Below are 12,217 nucleotides of genomic sequence, written 5' to 3' on the forward strand. Positions count from 1 at the left end.
ATTGGGTGTTTCAGTTTGCCAGACCTGTCATAATAAATTAATTACAGGATGTTGCAGAAATGGCTGAGTTCCAGCAGCATCTTGCACAGTTTAATATAGCCCCATTTCCCCATTTCGATGTATTTGTGGTTAGATAAATCCTCAGAAAATTTACAGCTGCTACACACTAGTTTATTATACTCCTTGCCTGTGCAGGCGATATAAGTGCAACAAGAATTTGATCTCTTTTTACTGCATAGATTTTACTGATACTGCTTTACCGGTGTGGAAACATTTTTCCGCTAAAAGTGGCATCTGCAGTTTCTTCTGAGTATTTGCATCACAGCATTAGACAGGAATTGTAAAACTCATTTGCCGCAGCCTGTCACAGTGCAAAATCATTTGGCCTGACGAAGGCCTCACAAAAAGTCAGGTGGCTGGAGTTCTAGGTGAAATGCAGAGCACTTTCATTTATGAGCGCAAACTGAAATAGATTTTGGAGACATTTTAGGTTATGTAGATTAATGGATAAACTACAGCCTTGATGTTGCTACTGAAAGCCTAGACCTTGCTCACTTTGCTGTGGCTTTGCTTCGGTATAGGGGTCCAGTCTGAGCAGCTTGCAGGACTGGGACTTCTGTATTCCTGGCCCTGCTGCAACTCAGACCAGTCGGCAAAGGAAGGCAGAAACCAACTGGCATACAACAGACAGAATAAAGAGCAAAACTCTTGCTGAAAACACTGTGAGGAAAGTACATCTAAGCGCTCTAGCGAGTGCCACACACGAAAAGGATCATAAGGAACATTTAATGCTCAAAACAGCAGCCACTAGAAGCTTGGTTTGAAATCCTTATCTCTGCTCTAGCTACTTTATACCAGATGAAGAGGCTGGAGCTGCATGAGTCTACACAGGAGCACATATTGCAGCAGACATCCATGAAGGCATCCTCTGAAAACCTCTGCCAGAACCAGAACAGCAATCCCAGGCAGTGCTACAAGCTGTATAAGATGTATAAGGACCTTTCTGCACTGGAGGTCAGGATTAGGAAAGTGCAAAGTTATGAATTGCTGGAGAGATACGAGAGAATCTTCCTCATAGGTTCTAAGAGTTCATCCAAAAGGCTCCTATAAATGGCACAAAACTTAATGTATTAAAAGGTGAAGTGGTTAAATATCTAATTTCTAAAGTCCAAAAACATGACTGAAGCCACCAAAGCTCTGCTATAACACGCCTTCCCACTATCTTCTGTTCCTTGTTCTTAAGTTCCAATTTCTAATTGCCACATTCTTGCAAGTCTCCCCCAGACAGTAGTTCTCTCAAGTTGCTTATTTCCCTTCCCTCTCTCAGACCTCCTCTCGTTTCTATTCCTTACGTGCAGCAGTTTTGCTCCAAATGCAGACATTTTATACTTCAAGCAATAAACCCTCTTGAATTGATACAGTATGTTTTTACAGGTGCAGGTGCATATCCATAAATTAATTTCTCCACAACACTTCGGAGAGCCATTGGACAGAAAGCTAAGGAAAAAAACACTACAGATATGTACATGAATCTTTCCAGTCTTCTTTTACTACTCAGAAAATACTTTTTCTCCCCATTTTCACATTCATAAAACAAGCTGTAGTGCATACATACTAATTTCATACGTGCTAGTAAAAGATCATTAGAAACCCCCAGCACTCTTTGTGTTTACCAAACAAGTGTTTTTGCTTTAGTCTGTTCCCGCCTTAAATGAAGTATTTCCTATTCACCTTAGTAATTAGAGCAGAAGGATGTGGTGAATGAAGTGCCTCATTATCAAGTTTGTATCCGCGGTGCCTGCAGAGTGGCTACCATGCCGGCTATTTTTCATAGCTGTCTGCTTTTGCTTGCAATGGGCCATTGTTAACCCTAAATGATCCTGACGTTCAATTCTCCCTCAGACAATCGGGTCCAGCCGGCAGATTTAGTTCACTAGTCAACAGAGACTTTCAGTTGTCATGTTCCTCTGTGTTCTCATTAGCCCTTGTTTGACTGTGATCCATCCCCTATTGCCTTCTGAATTAAGTGATGCTACGAACACACTACTTGTGTATTAGGATGTCTGTCCCTTAAATTATTCTGAGGAAAAAAAACTCAATGCAATCTGATGATTATGAGGAAACACAAGGGAAAAATGTGCCACCCCTTTTTTCTGTTTTGATTTTGTTAATTTGTGCACTTTTTATGATGACTCTGGCAAATGACAAATATGTAATAGAAGGAGCTGCATGCTGCAACCACACTATCTTCCCACCCCACCAAAACCCATAATAGTGACAGACCTAGTACCTTGCTACTATAAGGCACTTAAAAATGTCTAGTATTTTACCTTTTCTTCATACAGATTTTTACCTGCTTTGTTCCAGCACTGAAACAGTATTATTAGTGAACAGCGTTGACTTTAACCTGTAAAAATTCCTTGAACAGGTGTTTTTAACTCTGGGATTTCAAATTATGACTTAGGGAGCAACTTTGCGGTGCACTCATGCTTTAGGATACTTAATGTAGTTCTCCTTTAACTACATAAAAGAAGGATTTCTTTTTTCAGTAGGTAATCTGAATCTTTTTGGAATTAATTTATTAAATTTAAATTTAACTCCTTCAAACACTTGGACAATTTTGAAGAGGTGTAGGCAATGTACATTTTAAAGTGATTTTAAAAATCCCTTTGCATTAATATTCAAACAGAAACAAGATGCATCATATAAAGTTAAGTAAAAATTAATTTTTAAACAATCACTCTATTCCAAACTGTTTAAAAGTTTCATTTTTTCTTGTATGTTTAAAATCCCAACAGCAATGCCTGAGGAATGAATGTAGGTATGCATAGTCACAATCCACTAACACCGAAGTGAAAAACAAATTATTTGCCTTAAAATGAATGTTAGCCATATTTCTAAATCAAAGGTAAACATTATGCCCAATAATAATTTGATTAGAAGAAATTTTAGTCTGGATGTTGTAATATTGAAAAATCACTCAGAAATGTTGTTCTTTAAATACAAATCTTTCTCTTTCCCCAGTTTCTGTTAAATAAATGCAGAAAGCTCTACTACTGCAGAGAAACAGTAGAAAGCAATAGAAGAATCTAACCAACCAGGAGCTAGGGAGAAAAAATTATGAAAACAAAAGATACTACAATTACAACAAAAGCATTATGAAAAGTTTGTTTTCAATTCCATGCATTTTCATGTCTAGGCTCTTATCTGATTTCTTCTGCTTAATTGTTATTTGGAACTGTGCCTTGGAAGACACTACTGCTCCCTCTCCTCTCAATTTGGAAAGTGTGGCAAAGCCGCTCTATTCAGCTTCAGAGCAGTGAACATAATTGGAGCCCTAGTTCGCAGGCATGAAAGGAGGTGCTGTGCCTTTGATTAGAACTACCATCTCTCTGTGGTGTTTATCTCAAGTGTTATTTCTGTCTTCAGCATCCACAATGCCAAATTAACATTTTACAATGCTTCCCAATGAGCTTCCAGATCTTGGCTACTGCTCAGCTCTCCCTGGCGTGGAGCTTGATGTCATGCTCTGCCCTTAATTTAAATGTGACCCAGGACATTTTAAAAAAACGTAAGATGTTGAGATTTTTCCCTCTTATAAATCTGTAAATCACGTAGAATTATGTGTTAGAATATATTTCAAAAGCTGAGAGATAAGCTAGGAGCCTTGCTGCCATTAAGCAGTCCCAAGACTAATACAATTTTACACCACATAGAACTAGAGAGACAAACAAGAATGTGGCAGCACATATGTGTAAGTTCCATTTAGGGCATATACAAGCACTGGGCAGAGCAGAACTAGGATTGCTAGGAAGGAACAATTACCAATGGGGCCAAAAAAAGAGTATTTTCTACCGTGTTTTACTCAAAAGAAACATGTTCACAGATTTTTCTGGCTTTAAACCATGTGCAGGGAAGATATTACAATATATAGCAACTAGTCCTCTGCATCTGGGTGCATTTCACACATCAGTGCTCAACATTGTTATTCTCACTTCTTTTTTTAATGGAATCAAGTGCTCTGTCTACTAAATAAGGGCTTTCTAATTTTATGTTATTTATTGCTTCAGAGGGGGAGGAGGAAGAATTTCCTAGCAGAGTAAAAATAAACTGGACATTATCAGCCAGAAAAAATACCAACACTAACTGATATAAAATGTTTCATTTAATATAAAATGTAAATTATTCAGAGCTGCAGATAATGAGTGAAATCATTAATAAAAGTTCACCACATACCACTTGACTGAAAACAGATTAATGACACATACAAGTGAATAAGGGCTACACAAAAAAGTAAAACAAACAACATAGTTTGATRCAAAATATTTCATTCAGACAAAAGAGAATGTATTTGGCAATACTGCTGCCAAAGCAGCCAGAAAGTCTGACAGAACTGTAATGCACATTTATTATATGCATAAAAACTTCATCTGAAAACACAAATGGCTAGACTTTACAATACTTACTTCAACTGGCAAGCATGAGGAGCCCCACTGAAGTCAGATTAGTTGCATAGGTAGTTACTCAACAATTTGCTCAAAGATGCAAAATGTAGTCCAAGGGAACATTTGATGTCAGGAAAATATTTTTACAAAGCTTACGTTTTCAGGTACACTGTAATGTTAGCATTCCTTTCAAATGTTACCATTCCAAAACACTGCTCTATTTTATTTACAACAAATTTTGACCTGCTAATTTAGTAACTTCTGTTGTGGCTAGACTTGTTTTGTTTTAGATCACACTTTTCAACTCAATTCTCTGTTTACGATGGAGTAATCTGCAAATTTCACACTTCCTAGCTTCATCCGAAGTCTACTGAAGTGCCTGTTTAGCCTACGCTAGGGGGCTGATCAGATCTTAAATTCCTTCAAATTGCCTTTGTCAGTGAGGTACTCAGGAAATATCAAAGTACATTTCAGATTTTACCAGTCCAGTGAGGAGTTGAATATTTAAGTTCTGTTGATTTCAAGGAAACCAAGGGGACAGGGGAAAATATTCTGAAATAGGCTTGCACCACTGGTAAGTCACAACTGGCACCATTTTTGTATTTCGTTTTCTTTTTTTTTCTTTTATTTCTTGATAATCCTAGAAATAAGATCATAATTGCAGCATTCAAATCCTTCTTTCCGTATATACTGAATGTCACACCACTGTTTGGAATTAAATTATGACTACACATCATAGCATTCAGGCTCAAAGGCAATATTTGTCTTTCCACTTGCACTTGAGTTTGAGCCTTTCCCTGCTCTTTTCTTCTTCTTCAATTCCATCCCATGGGCTGTAGGTTCATTTTCAACACCATTAGCTGCAAGTGATGATACAGAAGTATCAAGACCCATTAAGTTGGGCTGATTTTCTGTTTCATTCTTCTGTATCCTTTTCTTTTTTTTCTTTGCATCTCTAGAGGAAGGTGGAAATAAAAAGAGCAAAAGAAACACATAAAGTTAACTCAAGTTTAGAGCTTTTTCCACCCACACTTGATGTGTTAAAACAATTGCCTGTCTGTCCCTCTTGAGTATAATGCTGAAACACCTAAAAAATTACTGTTCCACTGCAGAACAAAACCAGAAAAAACACGAGGACAAAATACAGAAGACCATTCCAAATCCATTAGTCTGCCTTTCAGTGCATGTCCTAGTGCTGCGTTGAAAAGAACTGCCCATGTTCTTAAAAATCAGCTAAAGCCTTGATTAATAATCAGCAGATGTAATTAAAAATTACCAACCCTCCTCCTCACATAAAAGTCATTGCACTTTTATTTTATTTCCTAAGCTCAAATACCAACATACTTGCAAGTGAAAAGAGATTTCTGGTTTATTTATTCAACTACTGTGAGAAAGTCAGGCAGGCAAAGTGCAAAAAATTAGTCTGCTCATTTTAATTTACCTGAAGTAGGATACATTTATGAATCAGAAGTCACTTTAGTGTCAATTCATTCTTATCAAACTTCATACAATGTCAAAAGCATCAGTTCAACCCATATCCTCCTGTATCTTTCCCAGTTAGTGCCATTTTAAAATGGAATTAGACTGGTCTTGCTGCTGCTAACACATAGCTTACACCACTTCTACCACGAATTCCAATTCTTGGCAGAAGTTGTAACTTTATTTAACTATGATTAAGTAGCAGCACTTAGAATTTAATCTTTTAAGGACAGGTACTGTCCTCATTCAAAATATGTGCTGCCCATAGCACAAACTAGTCTTAGTTTGTGATTGGAAATGTTAATGCTGCTGAAACACATGTAAACAAGTGGATCAATCAACACTAAAGATACTAATGAGGTATGTGCAGTTACCCCCAAAACGCTGATGCAAAAGCAGCAATTACTGTTGGTGATATTGTCCAAATGTAGTAAAACTTTATAGATAGAGCCGTTCACACAGTGTTGCTAATGGAATTATGGCTATCTGCCTATAATTTGAAACTTTTTTAATGTAAACTGTATATTCTTGAAATACGCAGATTGTTGCAGCTGTAATAGTGGAACAGCGTGAAAGAAAAGGTTCTAGAGTTTAAGACCCCTGCTTCAGGATTCCTGGAATCATTTGAGAAGTACTGCTGTCTGAGGAAATCGAGGCATAGAATCAAGAATAGCAATTTAAGTACCAATCTACCAAACTAAGCATTCAGCTGGGCCTACTGCATAATCAATTGTAAATTTACAGAGAAAGCTCTACATAGCATAGCTCAACAAAACTGTACCACGCAAACACACCTGAAGAAATTGCATCTTTACTGAGAAATTGATCTAACCACTAATATCAGAAAGGTGAGGCTAGCATGCAGGTTTTCAGTATAAAATCTCAAAGTGTGAGAAGTAGTTCTCATCTTTTTGTTATTTTGAATATCACAGGTAGTGACTTATCAAAACTTCGAGCCTTCTTAGATAAAACCTTAGTTCACCTAGTATCCATCACATGGACATTTCTCTATTCCTTTTAAAATCTGGAAAAGGTAGATCAACTCTTCTAAAGGGAGGATATGATATTAGGGCTTGTAATTCAGCTTTCTTTTGCAGGAAATGTTACCACCATAATGAATACTGTTCCAATAGGCAAAATAGTAGCCATTTATCTTCAGGCTTGAAGAAAGGTATAATGAGTTGTACAGGTGCTAAAACAGTTTCACTTCTGCATAGTGGAAATATGTACTTGGCAATTACATCTCACTTGAGTCTTCAAAAATTCATTTACTGCATAATTAGCATGTGACACGGATATTGAGTGCATTTTCACAGAAAATAGGAAGAAAATGTAAAGTCTTAGGTGAAGTAAGTATTTAAGTACAGATCAGACTGAATATCAAGTCATGTGATGTTACTGTTGGATGCTAAAATAGAAATCTTTTCCAGGTAAGATCTTAGTATTTGCAAATGCATTGTTTTCTAGGATATTTCAAAACACGATAATTGTAGTGAACAAGAAAAGTTTTCAGACAAAAAGTGAGAGATTTAATGAAGTATCTGCAGGCATTTTTCTGAAATGTTTTACAATGTAATTTGTACTATATAGATAACTTGTAAACAGAAACATGGAGCAGTCTTTCAAACTAAGAGCATTAGAAATGCAAGAAAATTGTTCTCTTCCAGCTCCCTGAATAAGGCAAAACCTTGCAGTCTCTTCTGAAACAACTTTATGTGTGTATAACTTTATAATTATAAAGACAAATGGATTCCATTTCATTGTGTTCTAAATCACGGAAGAACTCAAAAAGCACATACTTGCAGATTCAACCTTTAGATCAGAAATCGGCATTACTCAGGTGTGCATTCTGACCTTAAAAAATTAAGTGAAAGCAGCCCTCTCTACAGACAGACAAAACCACCACAGGAAAAAAACAAAGCAGCAAAACTTAATAAAATCTAGAATGTCCTGGAACATAGAAGAGAAACACAGCACTGCATAGTACTGACATGCCTATCTTCCTCCATTTCAAATTTGCTATCTTCTGACAAGGTATAGCATCAGACAGCACAGCACTGCATCAGGCATTGCCTTGGACTCTCCCTCACTATGATCAGGTGTAAATGGCTTGGTACTCTGAAAGCTTGAGAATGAGGCTTTGCAACACTGCTATTTGTCCATACTGTATAGCAGTGACATGAAGCATGACCTTCATGTTTAGACTAGCATCTCCATCATGTTCCCATTCCCTCCTGTTCAGGAGGAGGACGTAGATACCAGGTATCTTTTTTCATCTTGCAACTGTAAAGGCTTTTGGCCTTTACTTCTTCAGCATGACACTCTAGTGTAACTCAGGTTAGTTTCCATCAAAATGAGTATTTCATATTTCATATCACTCGAAATACTTGAATTTGATTAAGTTCTTTCTAATTTCACATTTTAAATCTGTGGTCCCACATTCTTTAGTGGACACCCTGGAAAGGTCCCTCAAAAGAATTGTTTGGTTAAGTTTACTAATACAGTTAAATTATATCAAATTTTGGATCCTGTCTTTTGACAGACTGTATTAACTGTGACAGTAATTCCACTGGAAGGCATTTCCTTCCTCAATGCAAGTCCTATCAGAATACTCCAACCCTGAATTCTGTCAATGTGCAGTTTGCAGTCTTTTCGTTCTCAAACTCATGTTAAACTTTCCACTCACAATTCATTTTCAAATCTTTCTACAGCTATGGAGAGAAAATTAGGATTTAGAGCTGAAACTAAATATTTAGCTGCATCTATACTATATCAGCATAGATTACCTGAAGAGAGGTCCAGTTTGGGAAATGATCAGTGAAATAGCTTTGTTTAGATTACAGATGCCTGTAATGGCAAACAAAGGAAATATTTTCACACGCATTTTTTCAAATATAAATGGTTGCAGTAAGTTAAAGATGTAGTGGAAGCTTATGTTCAAAATGCTGAGATCTTATCTGCCTCCAGCTTTCACACAATAAATACATAAATTTTTAAAAACACAAGTGTCACAATCAAAGATGCTAACTCGCTCCTCTTCTCTGTATGTGACAAACTTCTTCAATTCACATTAATTAACTTCTAGAAAGTACAAAAGTAGTTTGCAGGTTATAGCAATAAAGGTTAATACAGAGCTAAGGGATGCCACAGGGTAATCTTGTATCTCTAAATTATACTTTTGATTCTCTTGTACACTGTAGTCATCACTCTTTGAGGGGAGAAGTGTGTTTGTGTGCACGTGTTTATGTATGTACGTACATACATGAATCAGTATTTCCTTCACATTTTCTGTGTCATACACTCTCTTTGAATGATTATCCTGAAGCTAATTTCTTGTTTTGCTTGCTAAAACAAAATAAATTCTCCAGTATTTCTCACAGCTTCCTAAGAACAGTTGTAGAATAACACTGCAAATGTTATAAATATTTCTTGCTTACTGTGTTGCGGGCGAGTCTATATCTATGTCACGTTCAGAGAAAAATTTCAGGTCTCCTCCTGACTTACTGATGACTGGTGAAATCTGTAAAGAAAAAAAAAAGAAAAGAAGGAAGGTAAAAAGACAGACAGACAGACAATGGGGCCAACATATGTACATTTAAAACCCACCAGCTTCCTGAATAAGGAGAGAATACACCTCGTTTGAAAAAAGAATGTCTATCAGCCATAAAATGTTAACTCCTATGTGGTTAAAAACAAGGAAACAGTACCCCTGCTTTAAAAAAATAACACTACTTGCAAATAAAAGACAGTTTTCAGGTGTGGGTAAAAACAAGAGATTATGAATCTGCTTGAAATAAGCTTAAAATACACAGTCTCAAATTAAGCTATTTCTGCTACTGAATGAATAAATATAAAGTAATAAAAAGGCACTTTATTGCATAGTTTTCACAGCAGCAACATGAAACTTGCCTGTTTCTTTCAACTAATCTAACCCTGCAAGTTTCATTCAAAAGTGGTTCAAATCATTCCAGAACACTCAGCAAATCCAGGCTCAAAAAAATGTCAAAATTGAAAGCATTTTGAAGTCTCGTATAATTCTCTAGTTTCCAGTGTAATTAGTGGGTTCATATCCAACTTGCCTTCTATAAATACAAACCTCTTCTAATACTAACACGTCTGATATTTATCRCAAAAATTCCCATAACGAACTGGTAGGTGACCTTTCTCAGTTTACTGTCTTCAGGGACAGACTATTTTCTCTACCTTCTACTCTGTTCATATGCATTCACTATCTATATTATTTCATCTTCAGGGAGGAGAGAAGCCGACACAATTGGCAGGTCTGATGTCTCACTCAAAAGCTCACTGGAATCCAGCCTACACTACACATCCAGCCATGAACTTCAGGCCCAAAGAGCACCACAATCAATCACAGAATCACACAGAATGCTTGAGGTCAAAAGGGACCTCTGGAGATCATCTAGTCCAACCTCCTGCTCAAACAGAGTCACCTAAAGCACACTGGACAAGACGGCCTCTGGGCGAGTTTTGAATATCTCCAGAGAAGGAGACTCCACAACCTCTCTGGGCAACCTGTGCCAGTGCCCTGTCACTCTCACAGGAAAGAAATTCCTCCTCAGGAGGTTCAGGCAGAACTTCCTGTGCTTCAATTTCTGCCCATTGCCTCTTGTCCTGTCACACGGGACAACTGAAAAGAGTTTGTCCCCGTCCCCTTGACACCCTCCCTTCAGGTACTTGTACACATTGATAAGATCCCCCCTCAGTCTTCTCCTCCCCAGGCTGAAGAGGCCCAGCTCTCGCAGCCATTCCTCATAGGGCAGGTGCTCCAGCCCTCTGATCATCTTYGTAGCCCTACGCTGGACTCTCTCCAGTAGCTCCATGTCCCTCTTGTACTGGAGAGCCCAGAACTAGACACAGGACTCGAGATGAGGCCTCCCCAGGGCTGAGTAGAGGGGCAGGATCACCTCCCTCGACCTGCTGGCAACACTCTTCCTAATGCACTCCAGGATACCATTGGCCTCCCTGGCCACAAGGGCACCTTGCTGGCTCATGGTCAACTTGTCATCCACCAGCACTCCCATGTTCTTCTCTGCAAGCTCTGAGAGTGGATCTTATCAATGTGTATAAGTATCTGAAGGGAGGGAGTCAAGGGGATGAGCCAGACTCTTTTCAGTAGTGCCAGGTGACAGGAGAAGAGGTAACAGGCATGAACTGAACAACAGAAAGTTCCACCTGAACATGAGCAAAAACTTCTTTCCTGTGAGAGTGACAGAGCCCTGGACCAGGTTGTCCAGAGAAGTTGTGGAGTCTCCTTCTCTGGAGATATTCAAAGCCTGCCTGGATGCAACCCTGTCTAATGTGCTCTAGGTGACCCTGGTTGAGCAGGAGGTTGGACTAGATGATCTCCAGAGGTCCCTTCCAACCTTACAGATTTTGTGAAAACTGGAGAAGCTGTGGAAAGCTGCAGAAAGGAGCAAGCATACTCAGAAGCTAGTATCATAATGCTATCATTAAAAAACTTTCCTGGCCCTCTATTTCAGGTTGACAGGACTACTACATTCTGTATGTGTCTGTCTGGCATGGCATACACAAAAGAAAAATAGAAGTCATATGCAGGCAGGTATGGTGAGAGTGGGGACCAGTTCCTATGAAGATCCTAGAAAGCTGGAGAAATGGTCACTTTCAGGATATTAGAGCCTTAGGCCAGAGAACAGAGAGATTAGATCTGGTACTTTCCAAAAAATAAGATTTTTTCAGGGAGCAAAGAAAGAGGATGGGCTTGAAACTAACTCAGCCTTCGAAAATATCATAAATGTTCGTCAAGTTTTAAGACTGTTAATTGAGTTTCAGATTTACAGCCAGTCTGAAGCCAAACCCACTACTTTTTGTTTCTGAATTTCTCAAACAGATCTCGTGCTAAAAAGATCGGTCTATCCAGTTCTGCCATGCACAGAGATACTCATCTGCTTGTAAATGAGATGTTTGATGTTCTAGTATCACCCTACATTGGTCCAGGAAACAGTCAGTTATTGACATTACTGTCTCCAAAAATCCTGTTAACAACCAGCAGTATTAAGAATGGAGTACCATTCAGAAGCTTTGAACTGCCTTATAGCTGCTAAAAGAAGTAACTACCAAGTCAACAAGAATTTTCTGAAAGAAATACAGAGACAGGGGAAAACAACAACAACAACAAAAAAAAACAACAGACAGTTCTTGACCTTCTAGTTTGCTAACTGTTCATTTCATCTGGTGCAGCCTCATAAGCAGGGTATACCATAGCCGTTCCATATTTAGTACAGACAGAAAACAAAGCATTCTTTCCACAGCCT

General features: G+C 38.2%; 1 protein-coding gene across 7 annotated transcripts in view; it reads right to left on the bottom strand.

Moving 5' to 3' along the window:
• Positions 1–4,189: 4,189 nt before the first annotated feature.
• The window catches only part of AHI1 (Abelson helper integration site 1), a 98,834-nt gene continuing 90,806 nt past the window's right edge, over positions 4,190–12,217 (bottom strand). For all 7 annotated transcript variants that reach the window (XM_085301889.1, XM_085301886.1, XM_085301888.1 and 4 more), the window contains 2 exons: positions 9,362–9,444; positions 4,190–5,400 (listed from right to left, as the gene is read on the bottom strand). In XM_085301889.1, the coding sequence (XP_085158015.1) occupies positions 5,172–5,400; positions 9,362–9,444 (312 nt within the window). In that variant the 3' untranslated portion in view covers positions 4,190–5,171. The remainder of the gene's footprint in view (positions 5,401–9,361; positions 9,445–12,217) is intronic.

The sequence above is a fragment of the Rhea americana genome, unplaced genomic scaffold (assembly GCF_003343005.1).
Source record: "Rhea americana isolate MKP2758 unplaced genomic scaffold, rheAme1 scaffold_180, whole genome shotgun sequence".
Lineage (NCBI taxonomy): Eukaryota > Metazoa > Chordata > Aves > Rheiformes > Rheidae > Rhea > Rhea americana.